Below are 18983 nucleotides of genomic sequence, written 5' to 3' on the forward strand. Positions count from 1 at the left end.
CTCCAGTGGATAATACCACTTCCCCAATAAAAAAATGTAAAATAATACGGTTACTATTTTTACTAATATATGAAAAAATAGATAAATAAAATAAAATAAAAAATAAAAAGATAAACTATTAATAAGTAAGTTTAGGATTACAAGATTCATTCTGCAACATGTTAACCAGTATATAAATGCTATGAGAATAAAAATGCATATAAGCTTAAGTACCTTAGGTACCAGAAAGGCATATATATATATATATATATATATATATATATATATATATATATATATATATATATATACGTGCGCATGTTTGAGCAAGTATATGTTTGTACATGTCTATATATGTATGGCTGTACATCTGTATATACATATATATGTGTGTGTGTGTATGTGTGTATATGTATATATAAGTGTATATGTGTGCGTGTATATATATATGTGTGTGTGTGTGTGTGTGCATGTTCTTGTGTCCATTAACTTTATTTCCTAATATATGTGGATGTATATATATGTGTGAGCTTGTAGACGCTCGTTTTGTGTTGAGTCTATATACATGGGATTATGAGCTGTAGTGTATATATGTATGTATGCACGTGTGTATGTGCGTACGTATATACGCGTATGTATGGTTGTTTATGTATATATATATATATATATATATATATATATATATATATATATATATATATGGGTGTGTGTGTGGGTTTTTATGTGAGCATGGGCATTTAACAGAGTTACACACTTTAGCCGTATATTAGTACACTCTAACTATCTATATCTTCCTAGACCATATAAAAATGTTGTTGGCAATGGGGGGGATACACTACTTTCTAAAATAGAATCGCTAGATAAACCCGATCATTTGCTGATGTATATATATCTTTAAAGGTAGGTGCGCTCTCTCTGTATTTGTATGTCATATGTATCAGTGTGCGCACCTTTATCTCTTTCTAACCATAACACTTATGTAGTTGTATATTTGCTGTATGTATACGATGGTATGCTAAAAGGAGTATGAATTGCATGCTTGCATTTGATTATATCGATTATAATCGCAGTTGTACATTCGACTACGCGTGGATACATAATCGCCCGGCTGTATAACATGTCTAATATGCGTGTTTGCATTATGATATGTATATATGTAATTGAGTGCGCATATGCATTAGTATAACGATGCGTATGTATATAAGTCTGTATTTATGTAAGCATGGTATAGATCAGTGTTTGTACGTAAGTGTATACTATCTATATGTATATGTGTATGTCTATATATGTATATGCACGTATGTATGTGTGTCTGTGGGTATATATGTGCTTATATTTGCACTTATGTTTAGGTTTGGCAGGTGGATATACAAGTAATCATTATATAAATAGTTAAAATTAACCATGCCTGGGCGACCACATACCCAGCCCCACATTTAAATCAGCTCACCCCTTTATAAAAATATAAAAAATATATAATTAACCACAGTATGTAAAGCACTCACTCAAACATCAATTCCAACTCAACGAACAACAAAACAAACACATCCATAGATCGCCTCCAAACAGAAATATATGTATTTTAAATAAAATTTAAACAAACATAATTAAAATAGATTAAACTACGACAACAAACGTATTTAACTGACTTATCTCAAATAACCAAGTCACCTTTAAAATATACACTCAAAATTAAAAGCACCCAACCCTAAATTCACTTAATTAAGTAACCCTCCAAACATTCCATATTTTCACACCATGACTCGTCTCTAACTCCACCTCATCAGCTCACCCATCTCCACAGCAAAAACAGCACACCCACCCCCTATCACGCACACCCCCATTGAAAATCACAAGAATATCCATTTCCCACTTGAACTTAAAATCAAGAGGTCAACCCTTTTAAAGAATAATAAACACAATCCCCCTCCCGACGAAAAAAATCCATTAAGAACCTGTATGCTCGCCCAACTTTAACCTCCCACCCTCTCTTTAGCCTCTCTACTTCACTCCACTCTCCTCTTTCCCTCATCTAAAAGGTTTCCCTCATCCACTATAAACAAGAAAACTCACAACTCAAGCAAGCCGTTCCAACATACCGTTTCAAATATCATCTCCAGGATTATTTTGCTATCTTTGGTATTTTGATAACTATACTATTGATTCCGAGGTCCATAGCACACTTAACTCAATGCTCAAATTCTATTACTCACGAGGATAATTACAATGGAATGGTATATCCACCCAGTTACGGATATACTTTGTCAACACCGGGAAAGCATTTGGACTACAGCAACCAACACACAATCAACGCAACAACGAATAAGGCTGCCCGGTATATTTTCGAAATATCAATAAGAAGCAGTACGCTTTCGCTATATGGGAATATAACTTTCTCCCATGGGCCTATTTTCTGCCCACCTGGATCTATAACCCCGAACGACATTGGACTCATTCCGATAATGGACTACCCAGGTTGTATCAACTTCTCTTTTCGTATAATTTTCTCCATATAATTATCCACAACCACTCAAAAACTATTTTTAATAATTGTGCTGAAAAGCACAATAGCGTTCATTCGCAGCTGAACGTTTTGCTAACTGCATTTCATTTTCTCTGATGATATGTGCCACTTTGAATTAAGAAAATTAAAATAACCCCTTCTATATATTCCTTTTGTCAAGCAATAAATTATTAAATCGAATATATGCCTCTATATGTTGTTTTTTCAGAATTTAAAATTTAACCATGAAATTTATATATATATATATGTGTGTGTGTGTGTGTGTGTGTGTGTGTGTGTGTGTGTGTGTGTGTGTGTGTGTGTGTGTTTATGGGGAAATATGTTTATTTAATTATATTATTCATTTATACCAATCTTTTAATTTATTAAGCTAAATATAACTTGAGAGCAAACACAAATAAATGACAAAAGGCTACATTTCAAATTTCAAGATGTTGACTATCTTAACGTTTATTTCTTTAAGTATGTTGACATGCACAATTCTTGACAGCACCTGTTTCGTAGCGCAGAATCATTCATGTAATTATTATGTAATTAAACTAATGAAATTGCAATAAAAGAAATCTGTTTAAACGTAGCAATGAATTTAATAAAAATATTTATATTGTTACATGATAAGGGCTGTCCCCTTTTCATGTAAGTATAAAAATAGAGAGATTAGTTAAAATGAAAATGAAATAGCAATAGACAAATTCGAACCTCGTAATTTAGTTTAGAAATAGATTACGTGTGAGAATTTAAAAATGTAAAACAAACATTTGTTTAGAATATAGATAAATATTTCAAGGAAAGAATGTGAACTCTCAAGTTTGTTATGAAATTTTAAATTGAAAGAATGCAGCTTATAAGATAATGTTTTTAACATATTGAATATAGGTTAAAATTCCTTTTGTAGAAATAGGAAAAGTTTTGGACACGTATGTCCAGGACACGTGAAAGAAGGCACATGTTTTAACATGTGTATGACGTCACGGAAAATAGAAAGTTCTAGGAATAGAGAAAAAACTTTGGAGTTAGTCAGTCAGTGAAGAAACTCAGAGGAAGGCAGTCGTCTAGGAAGCGCGACGTCACGTTGAAACTAAAATGTGAAACTTGAATTCTTGGTGATGGAAACACGGCCGTGTGACGAAATAAACCATCATGTGTTTTGTAAAGCTCGTCTTGTCTTATGATTCTTACAAAAAGGTAAAGTGGAATTGTATTATATATTTGTGTTATATGTCTTTACATACACGTCTCAACATCATCATGTCATCACTCAAGAGCTTTCTTCTTCCCCTTCTTCTCACATAGCAACACAGCTATTAATCTAAGTAATGAACAATCTACATTTAACATGAACAATCTCTCTAAGTCTCTACGACAAGAACTCTCACTAAGACTCGTATCTTTACTAATAAGACTCTTCTAAGACTGCGCGTATAATAAGACACTCTCTCAATGAAACCCCTATATGTAACAATATGTGTAATAAAAAGAAGACGTATATTTATGCAAAGTTTACTCTTACTACAACAAAAAATACGAAACATAGAAAGTGTAGAGTAAGCCATCTTTGTTTCCTTTGCCAAACATTGCGACTTACACACCTGAAGAAGAAGGTTACATCGACCGAAACGTTGGGTAGATAATATTTAAGATGAGAGAAAAAAGCTCGATTAATCTAAATAATACAAGCAATCATACCTCATCTAAAAAATTCAAAACTGCAAAAAAAAAAAAAATGTTTTCATACATATAACTGTTTTTATGCATATAACTGTTTTTAATTATGTTATTACCTTAAAAAATCAATAGATTATGCAATTCGTTTCGTATAAAAATAAACATGAATATATACATTATAGATTTTACAGTTATCAATATTATCTAAGTAAATAAATATAGACTAATCATGAATAATAAATTAAAAATATTTAATAAAATATTTTTATGCTAATGCATATCAGAATAAATACAATTTATTGATACGTGAATGTAAAGTTGGCGACTTTACATTCAAATTTAAAGAAAGATGGCGTAACAAATCGAAAAAATAATTGCCATTTCTCTCTCAATTTTGGGGAGTTCGTATTCATACCAATATGCCTTTATTTTCTTTTAAAATTGATAAGTGCTTTTTTTTCTGAGGTGCTCAAGGTAAAATGAATTTAAGAATTGACATCATATTTACATGATTCTGCGCTACAAAACGGGTGCTGTCAAGAACTGTGCATCTCAACGTATTTAAAGAAATAAACGGAAAGATAGTCAGCATCTTGAAATTTGAAATATAGACTTTTGTCATTTATTTGTATATATATATATATATATATATATATATATATATATATATAGTAATTTATAAAATATATATGGCGATTAAGCTACACTGAATATTCTGCGTTTCATCCAACTATAGGATTCGTCAGGCTTATGCGCGAATTCTGTCGTTGCTTCTTGTTTTTATATATGTTGAGGATTTCTAGTCGGCCAATCAGCTTTCTAGTATCCACCGCGCCCCTTCCTACCAGCCAATGGGCATGCATTTTATCAAACAAAGGATCTGTTTTAGAACTAGGTTAGTGGTTTTAGGTGGCCGTTCTCCTTTTTTTTTTCTTTTGTTTTTTATACATATAAATATACCTATGTGCACACAACAATGCACATACATATAAATATATATATATATATATATATATATATATATATATATATATGAATGGAAATGTATAAGAAAGAATACGAAAAGTATAAAAACTTATAACTTTTCTTTATTCGTTTTCAATTGGTGACGTGCAGGAATACAAAATAATATTATGAAAAAAATTTTAAAAGTTTTTTTACAAATATATATATATATATATATATATATATATATATATTAGTGATGGAATGATTCCAATATTTTCCCGATTCCGATACAATTACCGATTCTGTACTAAATTCCCGATTCCGATATAATTAATGACTCCGATCCCGATTCTTTATAAATCTCTAATTATTTAACTATAGAGTTGCTATTTTCCCCGATTTCTATAAAAAAAAAAACACTTGTTAAATATGCAGATATTTTCCTAAACGTAAAATTACACTTATGCAAGATGATCTATAGATTTTACCTTTATTAGTATTATAAAATCAATAAATTATTTTATCATTATTACCAGCAATGGAAGATTTTACTTTAAACAAAATCAAATGAAAGGAGACAATTAAAAGAATCGTTTTGGCATCGGAAAATAGGTATCAATTTTTTTTCGATTCCGATACCGATTCCGATTAATAGTCCCAACACTAATATATATATATGTGTGTGTGTGTGTGTGTGTGTGTGTGTGTGTGTGTGTGTGTGTGTGCATGTCTGTGTGTTGTCTTAAGATTTGTTGTCAAATGCAAACCATACAGCATCTACTTTTTTTTACGCAGGCATCACCACATTATCAAGGCCAAGAGGCCACTCAGGGATAAGGGTTAAAGAGTGTACAGTAGAAATTGGACAATATAGTAATCATTAGTAATGAAAATTCGGTAAATTTGATGACTTATATGGAACGGCTCATCAAGAACTTATTTACGTTAGACTTGAAGACAACCATATTGTAGTCAGCCGGAAAGCAGGAAAACGGAAGACAATTCCGCAGGCGTGCAGTTCTAAGAAAGAAGCTTTGTTCATGGAATCTACGTTTAGGTTTAGGCACAGATAAAGAGTGGGGGGAATTATTGATAGTGTTTTCAGCTAGACGAGTGTTTCTTGTGAAAGTTCGGCGAGGAGGGACCATAGACTGAAGCTCAGTTGAACACTTTCTATGAAAATAACGATACATCAGAGACAAACTCGCAACATCTCTTCTGTGAGATAGAGGTTGCAGGGAAGAGAAAAGGACATGTCCTACGAGGGTACGAAGTCTGTTTTGAACTCGATCAAGTCCTTTCTAGCAGCTCCTGCCCAGATGTGGCAACAGTATTCCATCCTTGGACGTACCTGGCTCTAGAGAATTGCATCAGCAGTGAGATATCTACTGGATCGATAGAGAGATCCCACCATTTTTCCAGCGGCCTTGGCAACAGATTTGATGTACGTGTTCCATTTAAGATCAGGAGTAACGGTCAAGCCCAGAAGCTTGTCAAAACTTGAGGCCTCCTGAAGACGAGAGCCATTCATTTCAATTGATGCCAGATGTGGATCAGAATTTTGATGATGTAAAGAGAGAAGCTTGGTTTTAGATGCATTAAAAGTAACCAACCACTCCTTTCTCCATTGTACCACGTGCTCAAGATCAGAGGAGAGAGAATTGGAGAGAACTTGGTCGTTTACTGTCTTAGATGGTCTACCATAAATGGTAGTGTCGTCAGCATAAATGTCTACAAATGATGTAAGGATTCCCATAAGCATCAACTATATAAATATTGTTTGTTTTTATGATCACATACATTATACATCTTTACGTCATGCAGCTGTCTTTCAAAATTCATAATAGTCGGTTAATTAGTTTATGAGTTAATCCTGTACATACCAATCTATTAACATACCTTACACATACCTAACTTTCTATAAATAGAGATGGGAAGTCAACCAAACAAATGAAGGGGGTGAAACTCAAGTGTAGGACTGTTGTTCTATAACTTTCATGATTGGTGTTGGCTGCAACGTTGTTTGAGTGTGGAAATAATTACACACACACGCACACACACACACACACACACACACACACACACACACATATATATATATATATATATATATATATATATATATATATATATATATATATATAGCAAATTTTAGCAATTTAACAAATCCAAAGGTTTTACGTGAAATGGTTGAATTTCAAATCCAAAGATTTTTATTGTTCTATGTAAGAAAAATAATACCTTTGGAATATTATAACTCCTAAAATGTATCAAATGTATTATTTGTCTTACATAGAACAATAAAAATCTTTTTCTAGTAAAAAATATAATAAATCTATAACTTAAAATATTACAGCATTAAGATTTTTTAAATTTAATTTTTAACATTATATAATCAATTCTTAATGCTGCAATATTTAAGTTATGAATTTATTATATTTTTTACTAGAATATCTTGTCCTTTTCTTTTCCAGTTTTAACAACTAGTCCTTTAATTTTCCATGTTTAAGCTTAACCAGTCCTTTAGTCGTTCAAGAACTTAGAACTGCACATGGCTAACAATATACCGCAGGGAAAAGCCGTTTCAGAAATGGCATAGATTATATTGATTTTGGATCTGAGCAAAAAGTCCCACGGCTGGAGCTATTGAGGTTATAAACATTGACACCATCTGGTGTTGTGGGGATGAGGTGGGGTACCAGTCGAACTCATACAATCGGCTGCCAATAATTAAACAAAGTAGGAATCGACAGAGTCAACGAGTCATTCCGATACACAAAGATTTATTCCACGTGACATTTTTTTTTACTAACGTGTCAGCGCAAGGGTTAATGGTTTGTGCCAGGTGGTTGATGAGCTAAACACCTTGAGGATTGCGAACCATTGTTAGATCAATTCAAACTTTAAAAAAAAATATGATCCTGCAACCGGGTGCTGTGAGGTGCCCTGCAGACATAGCAGGCCGGTTGTAGCTGCGGACTGGAAAACAGGTAATTCACCCAAGAGAACCGTAGGGATGCGCCTATATTCATGTCTGTGGTTTGGTGATAATACGACCGTTAATAATTACCTTTTGTTTCAATCGAAAAAAAAACGAATAATTTTTTTCTTTCGTTCCCTTGCGACTGTCTCTGCATACAACGTGTATATATATTTGAAGAAGATCAGAGGGGAGGCAAGATGGACCCTAGTAAACATGCACAGTAGGCATCACATTTTTTATTCTGTATAATTGCTTCCTTTGCCCGGTATATTCGTAGTGTTTTTTTGTTTTGTTTCTTTTTTTTTTTTTTTTAGGTTTTTTCTTCTTTTTATATATATATATATATATATATATATATATATATATATATATATATATATATATATATATATATATATATAGGATTTCTTTTATTCGGGGATGAGGGGGGCCCACTGACTTGTTTTCAGTGTATGCGTGCTAAGAGGAACCGACTTGATTTTTAATGTACAATTTTGGACTGAGTGATAACTTTTCAGAAAACCTGGTCAGTCTTCCCTGTAATTAAATTTACCGAAAATGACGTTTTCATCATAAAAAAAAACTAAACCTTTAAAGCCAATATATAAAAAATATTAGTAAATATTTGAATTATTGATGCTAGTAAGTAAAACCGAATACGATGTTTGTTTTATTAATTTTTCAAATCAATTGTTCAACTTCGGCGGAGAACGCCATTTTGAATTAAATGGCATAAATCTACTGAATTAATTAGCATATCAATGAACAACTCATTTCTTTGTGACCATTTCAATTTCTGTGGCGTATATAAAACAATATATATATATACATATATATATATATATATATATTGTAGCAGGTAGACCCGACGTTGCTCGGGATTAATGAATAATTCACACTTCCATATTTTTATTGTCATCAAAATTGGTTAAATCACCCATTTTTCAATCAAATCGATGGATTGCCCGGTCTAGTTGGGGACCCATCGCGATGCACTAAGAGAAAGCTTCACATGCCTTCCCGCAGTGAGTTAGTCAACAATACATTGTAGTCTACATTGCACTGTAGAGAACCTACTTTTGGTTTTATAAAATTATTTTTATGTATAATAGCCTGAATTAAAGTTTAAAATGCAAAATTCAAGTATCATGGTTCAGTTGTGCTCTAAACAGATACATTCATTTGGAACGTGCCCCTGTCATATCAAAGAATCTACTGCTGATTTTATATGCCCGGCCTTTCTGCTTGTGTGATACTAAAACCTATATACTTAATGACACGGAAAATGAATCAAATTGTGCCCTGTTTATACTCATGTTTCGTTTCAACGATATAATGTATCGGCAAATAGATGGCGTTGCAATGGACTCGGTCCTTGGACCAATAATGGCGAATATATTTGTGTCCGGACACCTAAAACCGTCTACTTTCGATATGTAGATGATACATTTTGCCTATTCAATAATCAAACAGAGGCAAACAAATCAAATTCTCCACTCAACAAAATGCACCCCGTATTAAAGTATACCTATGAGGGAGAAAGACATTCTAAGTTAGCCTTCTTGACGTATTGATAACGAAAACTCTATTAAATTATCTAACATCAATTGCTATAAACCAACATTTATGGGGCTGTATACACGTTGGAATTCATTTTGCCTTAACAAACGAAAGTATAATTTGATTTGGACCTTAACACATCGTGCCCTCGTGATTTGTTCACAATCAAAATTGGATGAAGAACTAAAAACGATCACCAATGCTTTGTCCAATAATGGGTATTCTCTTGATGTGATTAACTCCATCATAAGAAGGAAAATAAATATTTGTTATCAAATAAAAACTAAGATGGCCGCTAAATGTCCAATTTACATTCGTTTACCTTAGGGACAATAAGTGAAAACATTCGGCAAACAGCTTAGCTCAGCTGTTGAACATTGCTATTTTGCCTCCAATGTACGTGTGATGTTCTCGACAAAACCATTATTGCCATTCTCTCGAAAGGACGCTCTGCCCCCCATCATATGAATAATGTCATTTATCAATTTAAATGTAGCTGCAGTGCCAACTACGTGGGCAGAACAACACTTAGATTAGATGGTCACGTCCAACAACATGTACCCAGTAAAATCCGGAATGGAATTTACCGACCAACGGACATTTTGAATAATACGTATGGCTCTGCTATAACGGACCATTTGTTTACAAATCCGCAATGAATTTTAGCAATGAATTTCAGCAATGAATTTCAGCAGTGACTCATTTTCTATTCTAAGTTACGCTCACTCATTATTTCATCTAAAGGTTTTGGAGACTATTCACGTCCGTTTAAAGAGACCTTCTCTCTGTAAGCAGAGAGATTGTCTTTTGGATTTGGATGTAATTAGTCTCTAAGGCGTTTCCTCTCCATATCATAACGATAGATTTATTTTAGTCGTTCTCCCATTTTTCTCTTCATTCCGATAATTTGATTTTATTTTAGTCGTTCTCCCATTTTTCTCTCCATTCCGATAATTTTATTTTATTTTAGTCGTTCCCCGCCCCCGTTTAAATTCGTTTCCCCATACAAAAAAAGTAAAACAAAAAAAAATACCTTCGATTCGGCTTTGAAAAGTGAGGGCGAAACCTGGTCGGTCGACTCTACCCCTTATTTATCTACCTTTTTTCTCAACCTCCATCGAATGTTTTCCCTCTCTCCTTCTTTTTGCCATGGATACAAAAAACTAACTCTTTCCTTTTTAATAGCTATATATATATATATATATATATATATATATATATATGTGTGTGTGTGTGTGTGTGTGTGTGTGTGTGTGTGGAGGGGGTGTTGTCCATAGGAAGCCAGGTTCTGAATCATCTGTTGATATAATCACTTGGACGCCGATATTTATTTTTTAGAAGAGCTTTATAAATACAGACAACTATGAATCATTACAGAGTACAATATCTCTAGACTTGTATCAAGAAAGAAAGAGAGAGACGTAACATTTTAAATAATAAATACAGCTTCTTATACATACGTGCAGGGGTGTTTATACGTGCTGGTCTTTTATGCATCTTCTTTTTTAAAGAAAGTAACACGAGGAGACGTTCGCTGCGAGTTTTCATCCATGGTTTTATTTGAAAAATAATTACTCAGGAGAGAGACACTAATGTTACCATAGCTAGGTACATACTTCTTAAACTTAACATCTCCATTTACTGAAATGAGTGACGTAGACGGACAGAGACTCGGGTAAACATCCCAATAAGATTATTTCTACATTATTGGCGGTGTCACGTTTGCACAGCTTCGACCAACAGACTGATCCTTCCTCGAAAATGTGATGTCATTCGTCATTGTTTCTCTGCTTTTTCAACGACGTTTGGTCTCTTTCCCCTACTTTAACTTTACGTCACCCATCTTTCATTCAACTCTAGGAATGATTCTGTTATACAGATCTGGATTATCATGCACTCAGTGTGACCCTTGTCAAAATTCACACTAGTTAACTTAATTGTTACCGATGTAGCACAGATGGATAGACAGATATCAGGTAATCTTATTACTCCTCCATACATTGTGTGTGACCAACCCCGTCCCCCACTGAGGCTCCTCGGGGAGTTTTCATATCTCATGTTTGCCTGCTTGAGTTGTCAGTTGAAAGGAAAAACACGTCACATGGAAGTCACATGGTTTCGCCAACTTCCGTTAAGAAAAGGTTAAATTCTGACCTCCCATCCGCCAATCACTCCTCCATTCAACCAACGTCTTTCGTTATGTAACATTTGTACGGTAAGCAACAAAGTAGATGCTCTGGGGAACTTTTGAATAAGGTGTCCCAAAATTGGGACGTTGCCCACGATTGGCTTAAATATTCTTATATTGTTTTTCTTTCTTTTTTTTTTTCTTTTTCAGAAAGAACAGAACAACACAGTAAAGAGTTTTCAACGGTAAGGATTGTTCGGAATTCTTTCCTGCAACCTAGTAGATGATGTCCTTTTCTCTTTCCTACAAACTCTTTCCCACAAAAGAAACGTTGCGAGCTTGTCTCTGCTCTATCGTTATTTTCATGACAAGTGCTCGACTGAACTCCAATCTATGATCCCCCTTGGTAAACTTTCACAAAAAAAAAACACTCGACTAGCTACAACCTCTATATACGATTTCCCCAACTCTCTACCTGTGCCTTTATCTAAACGCAGATTCGATGAACAAAGCATTATTCCTAGAACTGTCCACCTGTGGAACACTGTACCATTGGCATGCTTCCTGGTTGAATATAACATAGTAGCCTTCAAATCCAATGTAAACAAGTTCTTGTTGACCCGTCTCCATGAACAATCAAATTTTACTCAATTTACACCATTAATGATTACTATACCACCACCTTACATTCATTAACCCTTATCCTCGAGCGGCCTTGGGGCCTTGATATGTGGTGACTCTAAAGTAAAAAAAATCCGCCTCAAATATGATCAACAAATTAAAAGACAAAAAGCGTTTAATAAATGTCACGAATGCATGCAAAATACAAACAAACAGAGAAAGTGCTGCTTGTATTATAAGTAAATCATGAAGCATTTCACCCTAATCCTAACACCAACACAATGTACATCTCAGTTATCATCGACATTATCAATGATCAAATAATCTTTTAAGTCTACAGGCAAAAAAAAAAGAGAACTCTTTGCCAGTTCGCTATCAGAGGAGTGAAACTGTTCTCTTGCTGATTCTACTACTAGCAGGCCTATCCCGGCGTTGCCTGATTATCAGAATGACATAAAATAACTTGGCCTTCGGGACAAGATCAAAGTGTAGCATCTGTTCCGGCAGATACTGCACTTAATATAATTTGTACCAGTCAATGGAGGGGAAACCCTCTATACTGGGACAATTATTATTTTTGGTAACCAGAGTGACCCCTTTTAGGGGAGCTGGTTTTTACCTCACATTAAAAACGGCCTTGTGCCTAATTTGCTCAGTGGGGGAGCAAATAAATACCATCTGTTCTTCATATGCTGCACTTCTATTTCTTGTTCTTTTTCGGTGGAGGAGAAATCCTTCACGACTGAGACAATTTTTATTTTTGTACCTTTTCTCCACGTTAAAAAAACGACTCTGGTGTCTAACTCTGTCCCGTGGGGAGGCATAGTAAATAGGGACTTAGACTTAAGAACTGCCGCGTCCAGTGACGTGTGAGGCAGTCAAAGTATGCCCTCGTTTTCGATCTGAAACCAGGTGCATAGTGCTCCTTCAGTTTATCGCCGTTTCCACCCCCCCCTCTGCTTCCAGATTATTTTTGGTCTTCCTTTTTTCCACCGGGGTTTCATTGGAACACTTGGTTGACAAATCCTTCTGGGGCCAATCTTAGGATACATCCGAACTAATCTTTATTAGATTATTGACGATAATACCTGCTGGTTAGTGTACTCTATGACTTCTTGCTCGGTAATTCGATCGCTCAATGGAGCGATGTAAACATCGGCAAAAATGAATTGTTAAATCAAGTTTATAAAAAATAGATGTCTAAGAAATCCATTATTTTTTAAATAAATTTGTGCACGTGTGAACTTTAAAAAAGAAAGTTATCTCCCTTATATCAGTAGTTATAAAGTCAGAAAGCGGCTTTTTTTTTAGATTGCAAATCGATCAAAGTTATAACGAGGGATGTATACGTTAGTCCCTATTTATTTTCCACGTGTTCCAAAATTTATAATGATCAGTTAATTAGTTTGGGAGTAAATCTTGTATAAACAATTCTTAGATTATAACCATTTGGAATTTTTACTTTTTTTTAACATGCATTTAGAAAACAGAAAAAGCGAGCAGACAGATAAAGAGTCATACGTATTCCATTTTTTTTATATAAAGAAATTTACTAAACTCGGGCGAATCCATTTCCTCGGTTTAGATTAGTTTCAGTGCAGTGTCCAACTCAAAACCTATCCTATGTCACGTGATAAAAACCAGCCAAACAACGAACGCGTCTTAAAATGAAGCATCAGTTTTCTACGTTCATAACTCGTTTCATCTCGTCAAATCATATTCGTCCATTCCTTTAAAAAAAAAAAATCTCTTTCTGCTCAAAAAATATTCAACACAGATTGGCTGATCAATGGCCTTCAACCAGTCGCCAAACGCTTTGGTGAACCGATTTCAGTGTGTCTGCTACAAATATCTGAAACTCCAAGAGAGGGAGCGCCTCACTCATACGTTGCGCTGCTTCGAACGATCGCATGATGTAGCGGAACTGGTTGACACGATGGCGACCATCTTGGACACGTCGGAGAAACGTGCAGCCATTTACCCGGTTGTGCATGAGTTGATTCCGGCTTCGTGCCGGAAGTCTTACCAGGAAATGCTTCATGGCGAATTGTCACCGGAAGAGAATGGGCATTCGCCGAAGATGATGCATCGGAGTTTTTCCAGTCTGCCATCGGATGATAGTTCAGGTAAGTTATTTGTTTACTTTTTTTTCTTTTTTCTTTTTTTTTTTTTTTTGCTCTTTTTCTTTCCAGTTAATACTAACCAAGTGAGTTTAATGCATTAATCTGTGTTCATTTTGAGGTCCGTGGCAATCTTTATGGGGTTTAATATAGTTTAAAGAAACAAATGATCAATATTATCTGTTTTAATTCTATATTTAGCTAGCAGGCCGCCTGGTGTTGCCCGGTTATAAAATACGATTTATGATATTTTAATTCATGCAGATTAAGTTTTTTTATTATAGAGACAATTTTCTACCGATTATTATATTGAACCTAATATGTAGTAGTAAGATCAAAACTAAAAAGATATATATGACTTGGCTGCCATCAGCTAGAGTCGAAACCAAAACATGCAACTCTCAACTTTCATTACTGAGCTACGCCTAAAATATAATCTATATATCTATAAAAGTAAAGTCTCTTTGTCTGTCTGTCTGTCTGTCTGTCTGTGTGCGTACATTTCCCTACCAAATAACTCTGTCAATTTTCAGTCTACAGACTCAAGGTTTGACATAAGGAGTATTGAGATTTGGGGAATATCTTTTTAATCAATTTTCGGCCAGAAATTTTGCTGTCAAGATATCAAAGTTCAACGATTTGACTTTTTAATACTCTATCAAACTCCTCCGACAATTTGAGCCTAAAACAACAAATGTTAAGGGGTCGAAATTGGGGTCAAAGTTAAAAAAAAAAATGACATCTCAGCCAATTTTTAGTCTAAACATTTGAAATTTTACATAAAGTCTATTCAGACATAGGGCAAGCTTTTAATCGTTTTTTTTTTACCGAAAATTTGGCTGCCAAAGGGTTAGAGTTTAAAAGATTTGAACTTTGCGGTCTCTAGCAAACTATTCGGCCAATTTTGGGTTTAAACATTTGAAATTTTACGCAAATGGTATTCAGACGTGCAGCAATCTTTTTAATCGGTCTTGGGCGATAATTAGGATGCCAAGAGGTCAAAGTTGAAAGATTTGACCTTTGAAGACTCTACCAAATTCATCCGCCAATTTTGGGTCTAAACACTTGAAATTTTAGATGTAGGTTACCTGGACATGAGTCAAATTTTTAATATATTTATACATATGCACATAAAGTTACGAACAATACATAGGGCCTGAGTAAAAGTCAGGCTGAACTGCTAGTTTAATATATAATATATTTTTTAAAATACACACACACACACACACACAGATATATATATATATATATATATATATATATTATTATCTCTTTTTTATAAAATTGAATCACCCCACCGGCGAAGAGAGAGAGAGAGTGTGTGTGTGTTTCACCTTTCATCCCTTTTTTAAAAGATGGAATCGCCCGATCGTGATGTAAGCAAGCAAGCAAATAAGCATGGTCCGCAGAGTTTCATAATTATATAGATAGACAAAAATAGAATACCCGTCCCAGGTCAAGTAAAATTAATACTCAGAGCAGAAATGTTTTACAAATGTGTTATGTCCCCTTACGAAAATTCAAATCCACATATAATGTTATTAAATCGGTACTCCTGCAGTATTTTACCCACCGATTTCACGATCTTAGCCGAGTGTTGATCGACATCCGTCGGAAAACGCCGGAACATGGCGAGCGGTACGATACTCTATCAGCCAATCAGGGCGCTTCAAACGAACGCGCAGCAGACGGATAATTTTCATTGAAATTACACACATAGCGTTTCATTTCAGTTATTTTATTGTTCAAAGTAAAAATACACAGCCTTTCATTTCAGCTATTTAATTTAGCGATAAAAAAAACCGGGAGTTGTTGGAAACATATTTATGCGAATTTATGTGGAGACAAAAATTTGGACACAACCCTTTTGTCTCCATAATAAATCAAATCGCGGAAGGCTACCCGGTTTGGGAAGGAGCTTCTTCTTTCCACATCCTCTGAAAACCCTTTGCTCCCTACTTTGCCTCTACAGTCAGTAGAAAATCTTCCAGTCGGAACTAAAGATAAACAGTAATTGTTGTCCCCCCCCCACAAACATTACTGAAAAAAAAAAACAAAAAAACATTGTTGTTACTGTTTAATAACGTTTTGTTAAAAACAAAAAAAAAAACATTGAAGTGTTTATTACTGTTGCTTACCCCCCACCAAAAAAAAAAGCTATCGGAAAACAAAATGAACCAAAAAAAAAAATATATATTCAACAAAATAAATTTATTTTACTTTAAAAAAACTTACGGTAAGTGTTTGTGATTTATTTTATCCAAATTTTTGTGTATTAATTTTATCCATTTTGTTGTGTGTGTGCAATATCTTTTCCTTGTAATGTTGTTGCTATTCACATACTTTTAGCGTTCTTGCACCGTAGCTCCGAATTCTCGGCTTTCGTCGGCGTCAACGCTCGGCTAAGATCGTGAAATCGGTGGGTAAAATACTGCAGGAGTACCATTAAATCTGACCAATTGTGGTACATGTTGTCAAGAATTTAGGTGAAATAACTGAACCTAAAAAAGTATTGCCTCATAACTCTCCTCCCGCTTTTCATTAAAGTCTTTGAATTATCAATGAATCTAGTGAAAGTGCAATGGCTCGTTAATGCTAAACTTCTTTTTGGCCAACGGATTCATTTTTTTTACTATGCTTATCGTGATGATCATCTCGGACACCATTTCGTAGCATTTTGACAGACTATGGATACCTACTGTAAGGGTACCTGCGCATGGACTTTTTGTGACAAGAGTTGCGCAATCTCTAACCACACCTCACCTGAGTCAGCGTTGTTAAATACCAGTGAAAAGTGGAGGTCCATGACGACTGGAAACAATGCCAGGATAAGCGAAGAGCACATACAGTGCCTAGAATTCCTAAGTGGTCACCCATCTAGTACTAGCCAGGCTCAACTTCGGTGATCTGACGAGGACCGGTGTGTCAACATGATTATGCCGTACATTAAACTTGATGATAACCTTTTTGACACTATTTACCATACACTGGAGAAGGTAGGTGAAACTTGAAAGCTGGATATATCCAAACCCATTGACAAAGTTCAGCATGAAGATCTTCTCAGGGGAGAAATAATTCATAATTCTTACTTGCTACCTACCACAGCAAGATGTGACACAAGATCAGAGGTCGCGGAAGTCAAGCCAGCGCCCCAAAAGGAGGGGCACTCTGTCCTAGCAAAAATTGCCTGTGTGTCCGCGTCGGCATTCCCCGGTGGGGGCGCCTCAGACAACAAGCAATAAACTTGCCCCAAGGCTTGTGAGGATGGGGCTCTTAAGTAATACCCAGGCAGCGACATGTATTAGGCCAAGTAATACCTCAGTCCGACAGTTACTAGGATAGATACTAGGCTAGTTCCGAACCCCGAACTTGGTGGGCTGGTTGTCAAGAACAGATTCTTAACTAGTCTTTCTATCCATGTCTCCAAGCAACCGGAGCAGCGAGGAAACTAATCTTGCAGCATTCAAAATAGTATTTCTGGACAAATATTTGATATAATGAGATCCTTTTTAGTTAAAAGAAAGATCTAAGCCATTCTTGATGGCTGTAAATCTCGGCCCCCAAAATCATCAAAGATTAGACCATTTCTGTAATGGCCTGGTCCCTGTTGATTTTGCCGTGACATGTTCTGTGCAGTTCTAGGAGGTTCACCTACCCATGCCTTGCTTTCTCTCTTTGGCAGGGAGTTAGTTTATTGCTAATCACCTGGAGCACCCTCACCGGGGAATGCGGTTGGGGCTGCTCAGGCACATTTGGCAGGTCAGAGTCCCCCTCCCCGGAGGCGCTGACTTCTCAATCGCACTTTCTTGTAGTGGGAGAGAACTATACAACCAATCATGTGGTTATATGTGTGTCATATGCGATACAGTCTGAGCTCCACATTATGATTCACTCCTGTAAAGCAGCATTTACAGCAAGAACTTATAGAAATGAGACAACGAAATGGGGTTTCATTCTATATTAATAAACAAACTTTATTTGTTATCTTCATTAGTAGAGTGTACAAGAGAGAAACAGGTAAGTAGGTTGAAGTGTTCTTGTGTAAAGATAGAATTAATATATTGCCGGCTTGTTGAGGGGAGAACAGTTCAGTTCCATTTACACGTGTTTATAGCTAGTAGCCGTCGGTACGAAAGAGCCGCTTAAAAGAGAAAGAAAGGGCAAAGACTTCAGTTTGTTTACGTATGTAGGGGCGTGCTTCCGATAGTAGAGACAGGGCAAAGGGTTAGTGTCTCGTGGTAAGAAAGAGTAGGTGTGTGTGTGTGTGTGTGTGTGTGTGTGTGTGTGTGTGTGTGTGTTCTTTCGCAGATTAAAGAATGTTCGTTAAGTTACCGCACGTGGAAATAAATGTGAGTTTGAGAGGTCGCCATGTTAGCTTGTAGCATTCACGTTCTGCCTGGGGCCAACGCCCCAGGCGAAGTCTGCTCCCAGACAGGGTCAGGTTGAAAGAGGGTT

The 18983-nt window shown here is 35.4% G+C and overlaps 1 protein-coding gene and 1 long non-coding RNA gene across 3 annotated transcripts in view; both read left to right on the top strand.

Annotated features, from left to right (window-relative positions):
- Window positions 1-12621, top strand: part of LOC145242254 (uncharacterized) — a 27037-nt gene extending 14416 nt beyond the window's left edge. The window contains exon 2 of the long non-coding RNA XR_013862677.1: window positions 11998-12621. This is a non-coding gene — a long non-coding RNA (uncharacterized LOC145242254). The remainder of the gene's footprint in view (window positions 1-11997) is intronic.
- A 1086-nt stretch (window positions 12622-13707) lies between these two features.
- Window positions 13708-18983, top strand: part of LOC145242253 (uncharacterized) — a 135216-nt gene continuing 129940 nt past the window's right edge. For both annotated transcript variants that reach the window (XM_080105263.1, XM_080105264.1), the window contains exon 1: window positions 13708-14534. In XM_080105263.1, coding sequence (XP_079961389.1) covers window positions 14198-14534 — 337 coding nt within the window. In that variant the 5' untranslated portion in view covers window positions 13708-14197. The remainder of the gene's footprint in view (window positions 14535-18983) is intronic.

Source organism: Euprymna scolopes, chromosome 21, assembly GCF_053919585.1.
Source record: "Euprymna scolopes isolate OS-2025 chromosome 21, ASM5391958v1, whole genome shotgun sequence".
Lineage (NCBI taxonomy): Eukaryota > Metazoa > Mollusca > Cephalopoda > Sepiida > Sepiolidae > Euprymna > Euprymna scolopes.